At 38.6% G+C, this 21,837-nt stretch overlaps 1 protein-coding gene and 2 long non-coding RNA genes across 4 annotated transcripts; all 3 read left to right on the top strand.

Annotated features, from left to right (window-relative positions):
* LOC141627360 (uncharacterized) lies at positions 1–909 on the top strand. Its single transcript, XR_012536927.1, has 3 exons — positions 1–223; positions 496–530; positions 794–909. It is a non-coding gene; the product is annotated as an uncharacterized LOC141627360 (long non-coding RNA).
* A 5,601-nt stretch (positions 910–6,510) lies between these two features.
* On the top strand, positions 6,511–8,826 carry LOC141634329 (uncharacterized). Of its 2 annotated transcripts, XR_012539053.1 has the most exons (6): positions 6,511–6,577; positions 7,063–7,179; positions 7,272–7,361; positions 7,831–7,909; positions 8,295–8,383; positions 8,470–8,826. It is a non-coding gene; the product is annotated as an uncharacterized LOC141634329 (long non-coding RNA). The 2 variants fall into 2 exon arrangements; XR_012539052.1 differs by having other exon boundaries at positions 6,530–7,179.
* An 11,151-nt stretch (positions 8,827–19,977) lies between these two features.
* On the top strand, positions 19,978–20,349 carry LOC141629161 (uncharacterized). Its single transcript, XM_074442205.1, has one exon. It carries the CDS (start codon positions 19,978–19,980, stop codon positions 20,347–20,349), a length of 372 nt encoding a protein of 123 aa, XP_074298306.1.
* Positions 20,350–21,837: the final 1,488 nt, after the last annotated feature.

Genomic DNA, 21,837 nt, shown 5'->3' with positions numbered 1-21,837 from the left:
ATCAATGTTGATATTCCCATTCCCCACTACTCCTCGGTCTTCACTCGTTTGCCTTCCCCTCTATTCAAACACAGTACCAACACCTATTCTACCCTAGCGTACCCACCATCACCGACACGCTAACACCATCGCCTCTCTTGAGGCTGCCACCGCCGTGCCTCGTTACCATGACCACCGATCCTTATCAACACCAGCGGTCGCCTTCTTTCATCTCCTTATCGAGGTACCGAGTTACTCAAGCTTATATTGCTCACGATTTTGTTTCTCTTTGAATGATTCGCGGGTCTGATTGATGACGGTCTCACATGTTGGGTTCTTCGTTCAATCGATTTTAGGGTTTTTCATTCAATCAGTTTTAGGGGTTTTTGTTCAATTGATTTTTGGGTTACTTAGGCTTTCCATCTCGTTTTTTTAGCTCACATATTATCATCATTAGATTATTGTTTAGTTATCATGTGTTCCCAATTTAATTTGATTGTTTGTCTTCATTTGCAGTGATAAGAGAAGAGGCGTTTCACAGGCTTCATTAGGTAAAATTGGTTGTTTATTAAGTATTTTTGATTTTTGATTTTATTTCTAGTTTACATTTTTATGTTTTTGAACCTGCAATTTTGAAACTGTGTGTTTTTAACAAATAGCTTTAGAAGATATTGTGTTTGGGTGAAAAATTAAGTAGAGCCAAGGGATTGAATGAGCAATTGGTTCAAAAATTCAAGAATCATTGCACATATCTTCTCTTTTGTGATTCAAAGTTTTAGTCTTGCTTAGTCAAAATTTAAATTCTTCTTTACAGATGATGCTTGCAATTAGATGTTTCTCATAATACATGCTGAGTATTTTGTGTATCGAGTTTTGCTTGCAAGTACTCCTTTCTGTTTTGCAGAGACAGTTGTACTCTTTGGGAGTAAATGATACAAGTATAATAGATGATGTGGTTATTGGCTCGTCACAGGAGCAGGGCTCGAACTCAGGACCTATTGAGATGAACTTGTATCTTAGAGCAGCGTTGCATATGGGTTGGAGTGGAGTTGGTTTATTGCTTAATGGTGGCCCAGTTTCGAACTGAGTCGGGTTCGAGGAAGGCCAAGTCAATTAGGAAGCTTAGTCAAAATTAATAAAACTAATCCCTGGATTAGTATCTTAACTTTTAGTTAGAATGCTAGTTGTTAAGATTTAATTGTTGGGTGTGTGGATTAAATTTAGATTTAATAATCGTCGTCAAGTTTGTTTAGGAGTCTCGGTGTTCAAGGAGACATTACTATTATTTAAAGGCTAGATTGTATGCTCTTGGAGGCATTCAACGATTTAATAAAATTCCAGAAAATCCGATCAAGTTTTGATCACAAACCCGATTTGAGATTGTAATTCAAATCTTCGTCTAACAAACAAACGAGGTAGTTTGTTCGTTGGGCACCATTGGCTTGTATTCAAGGCCGAATCACAAGCTAAATATCCGTAACAAGTTTGTTAAATTCTGTTAACTCGTCGCGCTTACTACGTGACGATTCTAAGTTCTTTAAAAGTTCGTTAAAGCTTCCGCTTTTGTATCATCTGGTATTAGAGCTTCGGCTCTTGATCCTAACCAGTAATGGAAAACTTTGACGACCCAAACTTCCTTAATAGCCTTCGTGAGGCTTTGAGGAACCTTCCTCCGAGGGCATCTCGATTTCAAGCACAGCGAGGGGAACCAATTCGGAAAGTAGACGAGTTCAAGCTTACTGAACTTCAAGAATTCGAAGGGAGCACGGACCCCGAGCATTATTTGGAGTGGGAACGGAAAATACAGCGTATATTCGAGTTTAAAGAATTGTCTGACGAAAAGAGCTGCAAATACGCCATATTAAAACTGGTGAGAAACGCATCCTTATGGTTTGAAAATTTGAAGGAACGACGTGCAAGAGAGGGCAAGAATAAAATCAATTCCTGGGAAGACCTCAAACGAAAGTTGCGTAAAAGGTATGTACCCAAAAGCTATAAGATCGACTTATATAAAAAAATAGCAGATTTAACTCAGGGTAGTTTATCCGTTACCAATTATATTGGGGAATTTGAAAAACTCACTCTTATGGGAGAAATTGAGGAAATCGAAGAGCAAAAGATGGCAAGATTTAGCAGGGGATTAAATCGTAACATACATAGTCGATAAAGTCGAACTACAATAATATGCCTCCTTCGATATGTTGTGTACTCTTTGTCTTAAAGTTGAGGCCCAACTGAAAAATTCCAAGCTAATTCTACGACTACTCCGAGGCCGAGCGTATGGAACAAGGGAGAAGGTCTGAAACTAGGGGGAGCTGATCCTAGTACCAGAGTGAACACCAAATCACTATCATCTATACCAGACCGTATGGAGACTAAGGGGAAGGAGTGGGACTTGTCTAAAATTCGTTGTTTCAAGTGTCAGGGTTTCGGTCACTTTCAGAGTGACTGCCCTAACAAGAGAAACGTGACATTAAGGGAAGCTATTAGTGTCCGAGATTAATTATATGACGTGATGATCGAAGAGGAGGGTCTGTTCGTAACACAGGGCGAGGAAGAGTCGGGTGAAGACCTGATTTTCGATGCCCCTATTTATGATACTACCTTGTTATTGCGACGTATGCTACATTCGACATAAGAAGCAAAGGATGAGGAGCAGCGAAATCAATTATTTCATACCAAATGTCAGATTAAAAACTGCTGGTGTAGTGTTATAGTGGATGGGGGTAGTTGCACGAATGTTGCGTCGACCGAATTGATTGACAAACTTTCATTAGCCACCCTACCGCACCTAAGACCTTACACATTGCATTGGCTCGACGACGGAAATAAAGTAAGGGTCACTAAGCAAGCAAGGGTGAATTTCACTATGGGTCCGTAGAGGACGAGGTTCTTTGTGACGTAGTGCTGATGGATGCTTGTCATCTATTGTTGGGACGTCCTTGGCAGTTTGATCGAAACGTACTACATCAAGGGAGGAGCAATATACTGACCTTAATAAAGAACAGGAAAAGGATTGTGCTTAAACCTATGTCCCCTGACAATGTGCGTTCTATTTATTCCGGGCGAAATAGAAATCTAACCCATCTTTACTCGTCGGTGGAAGAGAAATCAGTGGGAAAGAAGTTGAGAAGATTATTCAATAAGGAGGGCGCATCTACGCACTCATAGCTAAAGAACAGCGGGAGTCGTGTCTGGTATTACATGCTGAATCGGGTAAATTGGAGCTGGACCGTTTATTGGAAGAATTCCGGGATGTGTTTCCCGAGGATCTGCCTCAAGGATTACCCCCTATACGGGGTATTGAACACCAGATAGACCTTGTTCCAGGGGCACCCTTACCCAATAAAGCTGCGTATCGATGTAACCCAGAAGAGACAAAAGAGCTTCAACGTCAAATTGAGGAATTGCTCGAGCGTGGTTATGTGTGAGAAAGTCTCAGCCCTTGTGCGGTTCTGGTTTTGTTGGTACCTAAGAAGGATGGCTCATGGCGTATGTGTATTGATAGCCGCGCTATAAATAATATTACTATCAAATATAGGTTTTATATTCCGAGACTCGACGACATGTTGGATGAGTTACATGGTTCTCAGTTATTTTCCAAAATAGACTTGAGAAGTGGGTACCATCAAATTAAAATGAAAGAATGAGACGAGTGGAAGACGGCATTCAAAACAAAGCATGGACTCTACGAATGGATGGTCATGCCTTTCGGTTTAACCAACGCTCCGAGCACCTTTATGCGTCTGATGAACGAGGTACTTAAAGCATTCATTGGTAAATTTGTTGTAGTTTACTTAGACGATATATTAATTTACAGTAAAAATTTGACTGATCACTTGGAGCACCTACGGAGAGTGTTCGAGGTATTACGCATCCAAAACTTGTATGGAAAGGCTGAGAAATGCTCATTTTTAGTTAATGAAGTGATTTTTTTGGGGTACGTGGTATCCAAGAACGGAGTTTCTATCGACAAGAGTAAGGTTGAAGCCATCCGAACTTGGCCTATCCTTCTATCATATCAAGTCCTGGTCTTTTCATGGCCTAGCTTCATTTTATCGTCGTTTTATACGAGACTTCAGTACGATTACAAGCCCGATAACAAAATGTTTGAAAAAGAGTTCGTTCTCATGGAACAAGGCTGCTCAAAAGGCCTTTGAACTGATAAATGATCGGAGAAGCTTTGTGAGGCCCTTGTACTAGCCTTACCAGATTTTACACAGCCTTTCGAGGTGGAGTGTGACGCTAGCGGGGTTGGGATTGGTGCAGTTCTTGTTCAAAATAGGCGTCCCATAGCTTCTTTTTCCGAGAAGTTAAGTGGGGCACGTTGTAATTACTCTACTTACGACAAAGAATTTTATGCATTAGTTCGGGCTTTGAACCTTTGGAGCCATTATCTTCGTCCTAATCATTTTGTTCGACATTCCGATCACGAGTCTTTGAAATATATTAATGGGTCATGACTCGAACCCACGGCACGCCAAGTGGGTTGAATTTTTACAGTCCTTCCAATTCTTGTCCAAGTACAAGGAAGGGAAAGAAAATATAGTGGCTGATGCTTTGTCACGTAGACACTCAGTTTTAGCTACCCTTGAAGTGAAATTACTCGGTTTCGAATTAATCAAGGAATATTATGCCACTGATGGAGATTTTGGGGAAACTTATGTGGAATGTGGGACTTGTTCTTGCAGGGACTTTCAGTTGCAGGATGGATTTTTATTCAAGGGTAACAAACTTTGCATTCCGAGACATCCGATTCGGGAATTGTTGGTGCGTGAGGCACATAGCGGTGGCATTGCTGGCTATTTTGGTCCACAAAAGACCTTGGAAATACTCCAAGAGTATTTTTATTGGCCTAAAATGTTTGAAAATATTCAAGAGTTGGTTGGAAAATGTGTTAATTGCCAGCTAGCGAAGAGTCGTTTCAAGGCCGGCGAATATATACCTCTACACGTGCCGAACCGGCCATGGGAGGACGTTTCGATGGATTTTATGATAGCCTTGCCTCGCACTCAACGAGGTATGGATGCTATTATGGTAGTAGTGGACCGGTTTTCAAAGATGGCGCATTTTATCGCCAGTCACAAAACAGATGATGCGGCTAATGTAGCGGATCTTTACTTTCGGGAAGTGGTTCGTTTACATGGAGTGCCACGGTCCATTGTGTCAGATCGAGACGTTAAATTTTTGAGCTATTTCTGGGAGACTTTGTGGAGAAAGGTTGGTACGAAACTGTTATTTAGTACCTCTCATCATCCGCAAACAGATTGGCAGACGGAGGTGACTAACCGTACGTTGGGTACGCTGCTGCGAGGATTGGTGAACAAAACTCAGCGTGATTGGGATATAAAGTTGGCCCACGCAGAATTTGCTTATAATCGGTATCCGACCTATGCTACTAAACACTCCCCATTTGAGGTCGTGTATGGTGTTAATCCGTTTATGCCAATCGACTTGTTGTCGGTGCCAAGGGACGAGTTAGTTCACAAATATGCTGAAGCCAAGTTGAAAGCTATGTTGAAATTGCATAAACAAGTTAAGCAACAAATTGAAAAGGTGAATGCAGCTTATAAGGACCGATCGAATAAGCATCGAAAGTCGCGAGTGTTTAGTCCCGGTGACTTGGTTTGGCTCCATCTGCGAAAGGAACGATTCCCTGGGAAGCGGAAGAACAAGCTCATTCCCCGTGCCGAAGGTCCATTCAAGATCATCGAGAAAATTAATGATAATGCTTATAAACTCGAGCTGCCTGGAGGCTACGGGGTACATGCTACCTTTAATGTTGGCGACCTTTCGCCTTACTTGGATGATGACGGGTTAGCGGAATAGAGGACAATTCCTTTGCAAGCCGGAGGGGATGATACAAGTATAATAGATGATGTGGTTATTGGCTCGTCACAGGAGCAGGGCTCAAACTCGGGACCTATTGAGATGAACTTGTATCTTAGAGCAGCGTTGCATATGGGTTGGAGTGGAGTTGGTTTATTGCTTAATGGTGGCCCAGTTTCGAACTGAGTCGGGTTCGAGGAAGGCCAAGTCAATTAGGAAGCTTAGTCAAAATTAATAAAACTAATCCCTGGATTTGTATCTTAACTTTTAGTTAGAATGCTAGTTGTTAAGATTTAATTGTTGGGTGTGTGGATTAAATTTAGATTTAATAATCGTCGTCAAGTTTGTTTAGGAGTCTCGGTGTTTATGGAGACATTACTATTATTTAAAGGCTAGATTGTATGCTCTTGGAGGCATTCAACGATTTAATAAAATTCCAGAAAATCCGATCAAGTTTTGATCACAAACCCGATTTGAGATTGTAATTCAAATCTTCGTCTAACAAACAAACGAGGTAGTTTGTTCGTTGGGCACCATTAGCTTGTATTCAAGGCCGAATCACAAGCTAAATATCCGTAACAAGTTTGTTAAATTCTATTAACTCGTCGCGCTTACTACGTGACGATTCTAAGTTCGTTAAAAGTTCGTTAAAGCTTCCGCTTTTGTATCAGTAAAGATATCAGAACTGCGAGATTCTGTGATAAGCAAACGTATCGAATATGGGTTGTTAAAACAAAAGGAAACTCTATCACAAGTACTAGATGCTCAGGTGAGTTAACTACACCATATTTCACCTTTTGCTGCTGAATGCTGTGTGTCGGAATATAGAAACTTAGCATAGTACGAATAAAACATTCTTTAAAATGCACTTTCCTTGAACCATTATCTGATTAAAGAATTATATTTGTAGTTGACCTACACATCAATTCATTACTCAAAACTTTAAGTCGTTGAATTATCCTCTAATGGGCTTAATAATTAGCTATCATCTATTAGATGTTTAAGCAATTGAGTTGGTACTCATGACCTGTATTTGAGACCCACTAGTGTTAGACGTCTTAGAACTGCTCTTTTGCTCCTTTCAAACTTAATAAAAAAAAAACTAGCATCGGTGTAATCTTTGAAATCCCTTGTAGTCATCATTGATTTCTAGGCGGATTAAAGTTGATCTTCCCTCAAGTACAACCATGCAATATGCTGTACATTTTGTACTATTGAAAAACTTAATGAATACTTGACTCGTTGCTTTCATAGATTCTCTATCTGGAAGTCTGAGCCTCTATAGAAGAGATTTATTCTTCTTCATTGCTGGAGCTTAGCAATGCGTTGTTAAATGTCTTGTCTCAATTTCCTCTTGTCGGTAATGTTAGGGTAAGAATTCAAAGCCACTCCACTTTACATCCCTCATATATTCCATGCTTTATACTCCTCTTTGACAAGGTACATGGATTACTAATTTACAGACTGACGTGAAAGAAATAGAGGAGGCACTAAATTTAGCCGTGAAAGCAACTGAAATGATTTGCCTACAAGTGCAAAGCTTCATGCCCAAGGTCAGTTCTTGTTCATAGTCATCATTGCGGAAGTTCCAAAAGAACCTAAAACACTGAGAGACTGTTTTTAGGGGAAAAAATCATCATCAATCAATATGAGACTCTCGTGAACCGAACATCCTTCTCGGATACATTTGCTTTAGTTTCTTTCATATTAATTTACACCGTGTAGTAAGACGAAGTACTACACAAAGTAACTATTAAGGCATAAAATCATATTGATAATAACTTCATCATTGGTTTAAGACGAGTCGATTAAAGAAAATAATGTTTATACAAGAGAACCTGACTTTGATTTATTTCCTGGTTTTGAGTAGTTAGGTTGTTAATATATTTAAATTTTTTTTCTGCTGGATTTATGTTGATTTTGTTGCAAAAGTAGACATGGATAGGTTAAGTTTGCTGAGCTTATTTGTTTGTTTTGTTTAGTGAGAGGAAAACATTTTTATGTTATGATGTTATGATGCAGATAATTCATTTTTGATGCAAACTAATATGCTTTCTTAGATACAGATGTCTATGAGGAGGTTAAGTTTGTTTAATATGAGGTATGCGCTCTTAATGGCAGTATTAGTTATAGACTTATAGTGGTATCAGTTTTTTTTTAGTCTAGTAAGATGTCGGAAAATTGATCTTCAGTACATTTTGGATTCCCTTTTTGCGTAGATCTGTACGATTAGATGTGAGGTTCCTTTCGTATATGTTAGGTATACCTGTAGAACCTCCATATGTTATCCCATTTTGAATATCCATGTAGTTTCTAGGAGGCGCCACAGCTTAAGAGAAGTAGAAAGTTTGTAGAGCTTCGGGGTCATGTCTTAGACATAAGTTAGATCTTTGTCGTGTTCCCTATTCTAGTTTTATTCATATGACTTCCCAGCTAATAGACACATTCACTCAATACATGGGTCTTAATTGTCTTATGTATCGCAGTATGTTCTGGAAGAGCTAAATATAAGGTCGCTTGTCCCCTGCAACGATCCTCTGAAATATGCTTCCCTTTGCGCTTAGCCTGATTTTAGGTAGCTGTATTCTTCAGCTGACTAATTATATGTTTCATCTATTTGTTATGCTAACTAATTGTATTTTTTGGTTACTTTGTATGTAGTTCCTGATTAAAGGCTCAAAAAGGTACTCGGTTGAGCAAATTGATGAGGTGCGGGAAATTTGGGCTAAATATGCATTGCAGTTTAAGGCGCAAGTATTTGATGAGAACGTCTAAAGTATTTAGACTGGACGCTCCAAACGGATGTCACCTAGATAGCTTAAGTGATGGTTTGCGGATGGAAAAACTTGTGTTAGTGCTTGTGTTAAAAGATCAATCGTCCATAGTTTGTATTTTGGAGGTTCAAACTTATTCCGTTTTGTTTGGTTGGATTTAGAGTATAAATGTAAGACTTGCTGAATTTTCTGAATTGTAGTCCGATAAAATATTTAAGCTATACGACAATTGTCGTATAGGATATAAATGAAACAATTTTCATTTAAAATTCTAGTTGTCAAGGAGCATGGATGTGTGTCAATATTGTGCGGGCTATACTCATAAATTCGCGCTAAATTGATTTCAAAAAATTGAAAAAAAGACGGTTGCTTAAGAAAGCGTGGTGAGGATGGTGCGTAAATAAAGCGCGCCATGTATCCAAAACATGACGGTTGAAACAGGGAACCGTCCTCTAAGTTTCTGCAAAAAAGACGGTTCAAGAATACAACCGTCCTCTTATTAATTGCAAAAGAGGACGGTTTGACTTTTTGTTAACCGTGCTCTTAGGAAACGAGGACGGGTGAATTAAGGACGGTTGTTTTATGATTGAAGGACGTTTTGAACCGTTCTCTTTGAGTGTTTTTGTAGTATTAAGGCTAGGGCCTGATCCCGCTCCATCCTAGATACCCTCCTTCACATATCTAAAAGCAAATCATCACAACGCCCTTGGTCCATGACATCAGGTGCCTCAAAAACAAGAGGTGGAATAAAAACCGGTTGAGAGGTAGAGGTAGAAGGTTCAGGCGTGAGCGTGGTCGTGGGCGTGGCCGTGGACGCGGGTGTAGGCCCAGCCTGTGAAGGTCCAGACGACTCTCCAACTTCCCTAACAGCAGGGGAAGTCCTCTTCCGCTTCCTAGAAGCGGGAGGAGAGAAGTCAAGGAAGTAAGAAGGTGGAAGTGCTGATACTCTACCCGTCACAATAGGCAAAGGTGAAAGACGGGGTAGAGAAGGTGAAGGTAGAATCACGGAAGTGGAAGTGCAAATCTTCCACATCCTACGGTCAGTAGCAAGCCAGTTCAGAAATGTTAAGAACATTATCCCTATCATAATATTTAAGACCACGGGGAAAATCAGGGAAGAGGCGGCGGGCAATACGAGTCACTAGCCCACCAGACGCTATCGTACCCGCTACTTTCGACACGACACTGTTAAAATGCTGAGCTGTCAAATATGCAATGTTTAAAAAAATGGGGTACCACTGTCAATGTTCAGGTACCCAGCTAAGATGGATAACTCAGTATTGTTAACACTGTTAGGTTCATAATGAGCAAGCAAAAATAGTTTCTCCAAGCACACGGAGAAAATAGCGGGCATGGGGTAAATGGACGTGGGTACCACGACACTAACCATAGGGAATGTGTGAAAGTGTAGCCCAAATCTGACGCGTCAGCTTCTTAGGAGGCTTAAGGCAGCCTTCACTTACTAGACCCAAACGTTCCCCGAACTCAACTAAAGTCCAGGAATAAGTAGTGTTAAATAGTCGGAAAGTGATACAAGAGCTCCCATGGTCAGTCGCATAGGCCGCAGGACTAAAGTCAAAAGAGCTAAAAAACTCTAAAGTGAGTGCCCTATAGGTGAGCTCCTTCATAGTGGCCAATCCCGACATCCCCGTCTCTTTTAGCAAACCCACAACAGGTTCTAAAATTCCTAGAGTCTCTAGGGCAGGGCGACTCAAAAAACAGGTCGAGGTCATATGGCATTCCATTAAATGCATAAAACGAGTACGTTGAGACGGGGACAGAAATCTTACCTCCGGAAACTCAGATAAAGATTCCGTAGAAGTGTTAACACTACAAGAAAAACTAAAACAGGCGACCGAAATTTGGCGACTGAAATTGGTAGTCGCCAAATTGGCGACTGATTAACAAATTAGCGACTGAATTCAGTCGCCAATTTGGCGACTGCTTTTTTTAAAAAGGGGAATCTAATTTGGCGACCGATAATCAAATTTGGCGACTGATTTAAAAGTAGTCGCCAAATTGGCGATCAATTTCGATCGCAAATGGCTTTTCGCGCAAATTTTTTTATAGAAAAACGGAACTCCTCTCTCCGCTTTACTCTTTCAAAACAAAAAAAAAAAAACAAAGAAGAGAGGAAAGCAAAATGGGCGAAACAAAGACGACAACAACCACACAACCACACCACCACTTCCACCACTTCCACCACCGTGACCACCGTTCTCATTGCCTCCATCACTCTCTTTAATTAGGTTAGTTTTTTTTGTTTAATTTCAGTTTAATTAGTTTAATTTGTTAGATTAATTTGTAGTTAGTTTGATTAATTTGTGGTTAGTTTGTTAGATTTATTTGTAGTTAGTATGTTAGATTAATTTGTAGTTAGATTTAGTTTAATTTGTGTTTGAATTAAAAGGGAATGATTAAGGGGGTTTGTGTTTAGGTTTAGGGTTATGGGTGGGGGTTTGGTCGGCCGTGGGTGGCGGTGGGGGAAGGGTGGCGGTGGTCCGTGGGTGGCGGTGGGGGAAGGGTGGCGGTGGGGGAAGGGTGGCGGTGGTCCGTCTCATTATTATTATTATTAGTATTAGTATTAGTATTATTATTAGTATTAGTATTAGTATTATTATTAGTATTAGTATTAGTATTATTATTAGTATTAGTATTATTATTATTATTGTTATTATTATTAGTATTAGTATTATTATTATTATTAGTATTATTATTATTATTATTATTGTTATTATTATTATTATTATTATTATTATTATTATTATTATTATTATTATTATTATTACTAATTAAACCGCCTTATTATTATTAATATTAAGCTAAGTGAAACCGTCTTTTGCATTAATGGAAATAGCTAAGTGGAACCGTCTTTTGGATTAAGAGAAATTATCTATTAGCTAAGTAGAACCTTCTTTAGGACTTGATTTTGATAAATTTAGTTTGATAATTCATGTTATTGATGAATTGAGGTAGAATAACCTTGTTATTTTTGTTTTTCTTTTCTCTTTTCGTGGTTGTCACCACACGCTAGGCACCACCGCACGCTGTGATTGTTGCTTCTTGTTTTCTTTTCATTTTTGCTTTTACTTGATTAGGTAACCTCCTCTTACCAGTTACTTTTTAAATTTACTAATTTTAGTTCAAATTATGTTACGGACTTTAGGATAGAAGCCTTTACTATGTGGTTGAATTGGGCTATTGATTGACTTAATTAATTTAGTACTTGATTGTGTTGTTGTTTGATTTGATGTTGACTTAGTACCCGTTCAAGAATTACTCATTAGGAGTAATTCTTGAATAGTCCCCATTTTGGGACTGTCTTTGTACGTTTCAAGTCATTTAGGTAGTAAACACGTACTTGTGATTTATTAATGAGGAATGAGTTTGGTGGCGATCCCTTTAATGTTCTCCGAATACATGTATATGTGTATTTGGAGAACTCAAGGGAATTGTCGCTTTGCCAATTTTTTCCTCATTAATAAATTACAAGTGTGTTTGCTAGTGACTTGAAACGTACATTGACGGGTTTAGGTTGGAGTGATAAGGACCCCATTCAAAGATGGATTACTTATTGACAATATTTATATATTGTTTTCATATGTTTATTGTATAATGTGGAGTATAATGTTTAAATTTTGTATGTAATATTATTGTTATTTTTTAAAAATGTTTAAATTACTTTGGGGTCTTCTTTAGATTAAAATGAAGAGATTGGAACGTTCATGGATGTATGAAGGAAGATTAGACCATTCCAATAAGAAAAGACGTCCTACCGCTAGATTTATAAAGGGTGTTAGCGAGTTTATTGAATTTGCTAAACAACAAGATGAATATGACTTGGTAGACAAAAAACTTAGGTGCCCTTGTGCCAAATGCAAAAACCTGAAATACCAACTTGACATTGTAGTAGAAGAACATCTCATTATAAACGGGTTTAAACCAAATTATTACAATTGGATTTCACATGGAGAAGCATATTCTCCAATTCATGAACAAACTCACACCCAACAAATACAAAATGATGAGAACCCATATAGAGAGATGGTTGTTGATGCTATGGATTCCACTATTATTAATAGTGATGACCATACAACTATTTCTGAAGAACAACCGCCACACCCACAAGCAAAAGCCTTTCTTGACATGTTAAAAGCCTCAGAAAAACCCTTGTATGAAGGAAGCAGAATGACATTGTTACAAGCCGCTTCTAGGCTAATTACCTTGAAGTGTGAGTTCAATATGCCATTTGTTGCTGTTGATGGCATTGCCTCGTTACTTGAGGAATCTTTCCCCGATGATAATATCATGACCCGAAGTTTCTATACTACCAAAAAAGTAGTTAAAGGTCTTCAATTACCGCATGAAAAGATTGATGCATGTCCCGAAGGATGTATGCTATTTTGGAAAGATGATGCTTTGCTTGACAAATGTAAAGATTGTGGGGCGGATAGATATGAGACAAGTGAAGGAGATACAGTTTTGGTGTTGCAAAAAGGCAACGGTAGTAAGAGGGCCAAAAAGAGTAAGAAACCAATAGCATGTAACCAATTGTTTTACTTTCCTCTCGCACCAAGACTTCAAAGAATCTATGCCACCAAAAACATTGCCGAACAAATGAGATGGCACAAAGAAAACCCACGTGCTCCGGGGAAGATGAGTCATCCTAGTGATGGGGAAGAATGGAAACGATTTGATCAGATGTATCCTGATTTTGCCAAGGAACCCCGCAATGTACGACTTGGCTTGTGTACGGATGGATTTGATCCTTTCGGTAATTTGGGGAGGAAGTATTCTTGTTGGCCCGTTATGGTCACACCATACAATTTACCACCTTGGTTATGTATGAAAAGACCATTTATCTTCTTGTCACTTATTGTTCCCGGACCAAAAAGCCCGAAACGTAATTTGGATGTTTATTTACAACCATTGGTGGAGGAGTTGAAATATTTGTGGGAAGTTGGGGTGGAAACTTATGATGTGTCTAAAAAAAAAATTTTCAACTTAAAGCTTCCCTTTTGTGGACAATAAATGATTTTCCCGCCTATGGTATGCTATCTGGGTGGTCTACACAAGGACAAAAAGCATGTCCTTGTTGCATGGAGGAAAGTAAAGCATTTTGGCTTCCCAATAGAAAGAAAATAAGCTGGTTTGATTGTCATAGATGCTTCTTACGAGAGGGAAATCCACATAGGAAGAACAAGAAAGCTTTCACAAAAGGTAAAGAGGTGCTTGATGCCCCTCCGAAACGAGTGCCTGGGGATGAGATATGGAAGACGGTATGTGATTTACCATCCCCTATTGATGGTACCGACGAAGAATTTAAAGAATTGAAAAAGCAGAAAAACGGTTGGTTTAAAAGAAGCATTCTTTGGGACCTTCCTTATTGGAAGACAATGTTGATAAGACATAATTTGGATGTAATGCACATAGAAAAGAATTTCCTTGAGCAACTAATTGACATGATCATGGATGTAGAAGGTGAAAAATGTGATAGCATTGCTTCTAGAAAAGATTTGCAGAAATTTTGTCATCGTCCCAAATTACACATTCGCGGCGACGGGTCTAAGCCAACATCCATTTTCACTCTCGACAAAGTTAAGAGAAAAGTATTGTGTGAGTGGTTACAAAATTTGAAGTTTCCTGATGGGTATGCATCAGATGATTATGATGATGATGATGACGATGATGACGATGAGGAAGAGGATGAGGATGAGGACGAGGGGTTTGAAGATGAAGATGATTAAATTGGTATAATTTTGTATACCTCAAGAGTAAATTATTAAAATTTAGAAGTCTGTATAATTTTCATTTATCATTATTTGTGTTAATTTTTATTTGTATTATCGCAGATGGTGGAGCAGTCGAGGTAGGAAGCGTGGAGGCGGCTCGGGAGGAGGACAGAGTACGCGTCCGGAGCGGGAGGAGGAGTTTGTGCAGGAGGATCCGATCTGATAGACGGTGACGGTGAGGAGACTGACGCTACCGACGAGCCACCACGGGTGCCGATACGGTACACTTCGGATCATAAGATGATTCTTGAGCCGGCGGGATTATGGTAAGTTTTATTCTTTATTAGTCTACTATTTTGTTTTTTTTTTATTTTTTTTTTTTTAAATAATAATTGTTTGTAATTTTACATGTTCAAAATAAATGCAGGTTTATGGACGATTGCGTGGTACGAGGTGTCACGAAAAGCACGAAGACTAATTTCGTGGGTCCAATTCCTACATCGTGGACACAAGCTTCTCATGCACAAAGAGAAGCATGGTTCAATAACTTTCGGGTATATATTTTCCGTAATTCTTTGTTTTAATAACCAAGGTTATACTTTTATAAATACTAATATGAAATTTTGTCGCTTTTTTTTGTAGCAAGCATTTGCTTGGTCACCGTCTCAAGAACAGAATGTCCGTATCAGGTACGATGAAGTCGGTACTCGACGATATCGGGACGTGATTTGGAAGGTAGTTAGGCGCCCAAAGGAACCAGACCACATGAAAGGTATTTAATTAACTTGTTTTGTTATTTGTATTAATTAATTAGTATATACTCTCTTATATTATAAATAATATCAGTAACTTATTAGTTATGATTTCATATGTGTAATTGCAGGTGACAAGTATGAAGGCTTAATAAAGCATACCAAAACTCCCGCTTTTCAGAAGAAGTCTAAGCAAGCATCCCTCAACAAAAGAGGAGGAAAGGAAGACGCCGTGAACGAGCCTACTCATTACGCGGGTTCACGATCGTTCTGGAATCGTATGTTGGGTGTAAGTACTTTGTCTATTATTTTACACTTTTTTTTTGTTTTCAATGCAACATGTTTATTTTATGTTAGATTTTTTGTTGATTTTATAACATGTATGTTTTTTTTTCATTCAGAGAGGAAAGATGAAGTCACAGCCGATTGCGGCAGACGGAACTCGTTTACGACACGCATTCCGAGTTGACGGAAAAGGGGTTAGAACTTGGACTAAGCCAAAAGACAAGCAATTATATGTAAGTTTTCCGTAACCTTTAATTTTTGTTAATTTATTCTCTTTTAAAATGTCGTATATAAGGTGGTTACCATATTAACTTACTACCATTTGTTTAATATTGTAGGAAGCATTTGAACGAGAAAAAGCCGCCAATCCAGAAAAACCGGACAATGACATATGGTATGAGTTGGTGGATGGCTTCAAGAAAGGGCACGTGTATGGTACCGGAAGTTCAACACCGGCTTTCTATGAGAAAACGCGTAGAAGATCGACTTCAACAATTCCCGAAGAACACGTATCAACCTGGAATTATTAGTCAACTTCAAAGTCAAATAAGAGAGCGTGATGAACGTGATGCCAAACGTGATGAAGAACTTGCCAAACGTGATGAAGAATTCCGGAAAATGAAGGAAAGAATGGAAATGTTTGAGACTTGGTGGCAAGGTTGTAACCCCGGACCTAGATCCAATTACGATCCAAATGATCCGCATGGTCCACATGGGGGGAATGGAGCCGGTGTTGGCTTCCAAGTAAGATGATTGGGATGTTAGCTTAGCTTGTACGACTTGAACATTTAGACTTGAACATTTAGAATAGCTTAGCTTGTAAAACTTTCATTTTCAATATATGAAATGAAGTTTGAGAAATTGGGAGGTGTTGGGTTGAAATGTATGGTGTTGTGTGTGTTGAAATGGGATGTATGGTGTTGTGGAACATCGGTTTGTATGCAGGTTGTAAATTTTTGGCTAGCAATGAAAACGAAAAAAACCACCAAAACATACAGTGGTTTTGGCGATTGATTTGTGATTTGGCGACTGAAATTCAGTCGCCAAATTGGCGACTGATTCAATGTAGTCGCCAATTTGGCGATGAATAGCGATCGCCATATCACAAATCGTCATAAATTGGCTCAAACCAAGCGCTCTACGCACCCAAAAAAGGCGACTAAAATGGCATTTGGCGACTGCTATTCAGTCGCCAATTTGGCGACTACCTTTAATCAGTCGCCAATTTGGCGACTACCCTATCAGTCGCCATTTTTGGCATTTGGCGACTGATTTGGCAGTCGCCAAATTTGGCGACCGACTTTAGTCGCCAAAGCTAGAAAAGGCGACTAAGGTCCGCGACTGACTTTTTGCGACTGAATTCAGTCGCCAAATTGATTTTGGCGACTGATTTCAGTCGCCAAAATCAGTCGCCTGTTTTAATTCTTTTTGTAGTGTAACAGCATTCCTAGCAGGAGCCCGTAACGCAGCAGCATTGGAACTCATGCCCGTCCCAATTCATGAACCGGATGCAGCAGCAGCTGCAGTGACAGTGGCGGCAGCGACGGTGGTCGACACCGGCGTAGTAATAGCGGACGTGGTGGCAGCAGGCACCACGACCAAGGCAGCCGTCGAAGTCGACACAGACGGCGTTGAATTGGGCTCTTCAAATCCGGCTTCCTTGTCACTCTCCATAACTATAATTAAATTCAAGTTCCAATTAACTATCTAGCAAAAAGATTGAATTTCCCCAAACCAATTTCACAACCCTAACTCGTATAAAATAAGGGAAAAATTGCAATTAAACATTAAATAAGAGGAAAGGAACTTACTTGGTAGACTACCCAATAATAAAAACAATTTAAACCAATGAAAACTTCAAATAATCTAATTAATTCGACTTTCGCAACCCTAGCTTCGGAAATCCCTAATTAAATCAAAATTTAATGATGCAAACAAGGGTATTTTGGTTTAATTCGTGCTTAAAATATATTTGGGTGATTAGATTGTCAAATTTAGGGAAGAATTTGAGAGATTTGGTCAAGGGATTCAATGGGGTCGAAAAATTTGGGGAAGAAATAAGGTAAAACAATTGAAAATAGAATAAGGGAAAAAGAAGACTCCCTCGTCTAATATGCACCAGAACAAGCTCGATCGAGTAAACTACAGTTACTCGATCGAGAACATCCTTCCTCAAGTTCATCGATCAAGTACTTTGAAAATACTCGATCGAGGACTTCTTTCTTGTGCTGGGACTTTGCTCGATCGAGTGGACGATTCCTTAAATCCCCTTGCTCGATCGAGTGGTTAATAACAATAGATAGAACTAGATTTGACATGATTTAAAGATGAATTAACAAAATTTGCATAAACTAAATATTAATTCTAATATCCTAAACAGTAATTAAGAGACAAGAGAATTAAAGGTTGCAAATGGGAATTAATACTACGAATTAAATTGAGTAAGAAGAGAGTAAGGAATTACACAAATTAAAATCCGAGAAATAGAAAGGCAAGCGTCGAACAAGAGTCTCCTAATTTCAATGCAAAACTGATAATAAACTCAATGAATCCCCTTAACCTAATTAGGTCTCTCTTATTTATATAAGAGAGATATTTATTAACTAAATACGATAACTAATAAAATAAATAAATAAGATCACGCAATAAAATCTTGCGTCAGACCACTAGTTGTTCGATCGAGTTAGTTGAAACTACTCGATTGAACATACTCCAGCAAAATCATCTCGATCGAGCATAGCACCTACTCGATCGAGGAACACCATAAACACTTCTTCTCGATCGAGCATAGTAGGAGTTAGATCGAGAAGTCTTCAGCAACCAAAAGGATTCGATCGAGCATTTAAGTCAGTCAACATGCTCAATCGAGTTAGCTACCACTGTGTCAGCATATAAGACGTTGATTAGCTTCCAAGATGACTTCACGCATCCCAAGGCAGAAGTATTTCCGCTCTAATTATATCCATCTCCTAAATGCAAGCTATAGGGGCAGTTCCAAGCTCAGTTTTGCACCTTTCGGGTTCATTCCTGCAATTAAAGCCAAACAGACCAAAGTAGACCATTCGGACTACTACAAAAATAGACAAAGAGGACGGTTAAAAACCGTCCTAAAACCTTAAAACAACCGTCCTAATTTCACCCGTCCTCGTTTCCTAAGATGACGGTTGACATAAAGTCAAACCGTCCTCTTTTGATTTTCACAAGAGGACGGTTGGGGTTTAGAACCGTCTTATTTACATTTTTAGGGAGGACGGTTTTGTGTCTCAACCTTATTGTTTTAAACACATTGCACGCATAATTTTCGCGCCAACTTCATGACACTTTGTCTAGGAACTTTCTTCTCTACGTTTTTTTAAAAATCAATTTAGCACCAATTTATGAATATAGGCCGCCCAATTTTTGGCGCCAAATTATGAATACAGCCTGCCCAATTTTTGGCGCCAATTTATGAAATCCAATTTTTGGCGCCAATTTATAAAATCAATCCATGCTCATTGACAACTAGATTTTTGAAATAAAAATTATTTCATTCATACCTTATACGACAAGAGTCGTATAGCTTAAATATATCCTCCTACATTTAAGAAAATCCAACAAATCTTACATTTATACTCTAAATCCAACCAAACAAAACGGAATTTATTTCACACCTCCAAAATACGAACTACCGACAATAAGTTTAACACAAGCACTAACAAGACTTTTTTTCATCCACACACCATACTTTTAAGCTATCTAGATAACAAGTGTTAGCATACTTTAAACATTGCCATCAAATACTTCCGCCTTAAACTGCAATGCATATGTTGCCCAAATGTCCCGCACCTCATCAATTTGCTCAATTGAATATGTCTTTGGGGCTTTAAACATGAACTACATACAACCAAAAAACACAATTATAATTATTTACGTACCAACATGTGTAATTTATATAAAACAAAGTAAATTTTAAAATCGAAGAAACAAATTAAAGGACGTACACTTGGAATAATATTAATATATCGTCCTCTGATAATCTCCAACATATATCGGCAAACATAATATCTACATAAGACACTTCCAAAGGGCAACGTAGGACACTAAAATCGAAATCATGTCAACTACCACTTATAAACAACAAACCCATAACAATATAACATAGACTATATAATTCAGGAGATAACAATATTATCAGGAAGATTTTTCTTTGGAGTGGCACTTCTGAGTTCAAAAAAGTCCCTAATATTAACTGGAAGATTTGTTGTCTACCTAAGGAGGAAGGAGGACTTGGCATTCAGGATATTAAAACTTGGAACAAGGCTCTCTTAGGGAAATATGTGTGGTGGCTTGCTAATAAAAAAGATCACTTATGGGTAAGGTGGGTTAATCATGTCTATATGAAGAATGTTGCAAGGACTTATTACATGGCCCCTGCAGACTGCAGCTAGTCATGGAAAAAGATTTCCCTTACTATGAACACTTTTAAGCAAGCCTATACTTTGACATAAATGGTTGAACAAAGACGTTGAATACTCAGTAGCAGCCGAGTATGATTGGTTGAGAGATGCACATCCTAAGGTGGATTGGAGATATCTATGTTGGAACTCTCTCAATATTCCAAAATGTTCTTTCCTTTGTTGGGAATTTATGCATCAGAGATTGCCTACTAGAGATATGCTGTTTAGATTGCTCTTGTTGACTGATGTGACTTACCCTATTTGTCAGCTTTATAATGAAAGTCACTCTCATCTGATGTTTGAGTGTGATTATGCTAAAGCCTGTCTGAGTCTGATGCAGCAGCAGCTTCAGATTTCATTCAGGTTTCCTGATCTGGTGGCCTGGTATTCAGCTGGACGAAGAGTTACAAAATTGCAGAGGAAGTATACAGGAGCTTGTCATGTTGCATTAATCTATTGGTTATGGAGAGTTCGAAATGAGGCTTTGATGGATCAGTTTGTGAGAAGTCCAAAGATGATCATTAAGCAAATACTTAGTGAAGTGAAGGCTCTCGTTTCTTGAAGCAAAATGGAAGTGCTCTAGTGAGTAGGGATAGAGCTTGGTTTCAAAAGCAGTAGAGTGTTATGCTTATACTCAATTTTTGTGCTTATTCTTTTGTATATTCTTTATAAGTAAACTTGTAACCTGCATTATTTTTGCCCCCCTTTGATGATTAATATACTTAACCTTTCCCAAAAAAAAAAACATTATTATCAGTTGAAGAGGTACCTTTATTATTATCCATTCAAGCTGTTTTTGGTGACATTTCTCAGGATCCATAATGTTTATCTTCGTAATTGCCCTGTGTTAAATATATGTTATATACGTGGCTTAATTATATTTATTTTACAAAAACTAATGTAAATTTACGAGATAATTGCAATTTCTTAAATCGTATACATGCTGAACTTATCCTTCAAAAATTCACGAGGCTCTATATTTCAAGCCGGATCACACCAATATACTATACTATCCTTTGGATTAATGGCAGCCAACATCCAATGATTGCTACCATTTATAGAATTAAACAATTAGCATAGCTTATTAATAAGTAGCATCGAATAATATTATTAATAGAAGCTAGTATGAAAAAAAAGGTACATACCCTTCAAAATATGGAGCAAAAACAAGCTTTCGACCCCTTTCAAAACCCGTACATGTCATAGGCTTAACAATATAGGTTGACCGATCATCTTCATTTTCAAAACTAGAAAACTTGGACAATAGGGGTGGCAATGGGTAGGGTCCACCCAGACCCGGACCCGAGATTTTCCCTTTGGACCCGTACCCGACCCAAACCCGCAAGGGTCTAAAATTTGAGGACCCATACACGGACCCTATGGTTAACGGTCGGGTCTGGGTCTTCCCGCGGGTCCGAGTTTCAGCCACTTTAATATTAAAAACAATTCATAGTACTTTAACATTATGAGTTTATTAATCTCTATTGTACACTACCAAATCTAATATACATACCAAAGAGATTAAGAAAGACAAAGAAGCCATAAATTAATTTTACCTCCAAATACATGTAAAATAATTAAACTCGGAACCCTAAAATTAATACCGTACTTGATAGCCGTCTCCATATGACCGTCGCTGGCTGCCGTTAATGGTGGTTGTCGGTCGCCGCCTATTAGAGAGATGGTTGCCAGTCGCATATCAGTGCTGTGGTGGTGGTTTCCTTGTGTCAGTGGTGGAGTGGTGGTATTGTCAGAAGAGTTTGATTGGGTTTTATCACTTTATGAGATGAGGGAAGAGAAAGAGACTTTAGTTGCTTTGGTTTCTATGGTCTGCCAGTATGAATTCAGAGAAGTTACGATTTTTTTTTCTTTTATTAATAAAGGGTCTAAGGGTCGGGTATGAGTGTAACACCCCCATATTCAGAGGAGCCTTAACTAGGCCTTCTTTAGCATATAAGGGCGTTACCATCTCGGTTGCCCGAGGATAGTAATAATCAAATGTCGATAAAAGAACTATTATATTGTATTACAAGCTATTTAAACCAACAAA

Source organism: Silene latifolia, chromosome Y, assembly GCF_048544455.1.
Source record: "Silene latifolia isolate original U9 population chromosome Y, ASM4854445v1, whole genome shotgun sequence".
Lineage (NCBI taxonomy): Eukaryota > Viridiplantae > Streptophyta > Magnoliopsida > Caryophyllales > Caryophyllaceae > Silene > Silene latifolia.
The sequence above is the reverse complement of the archived record's forward strand: the minus strand, read 5'-3'. Positions and strand labels throughout refer to the sequence as shown.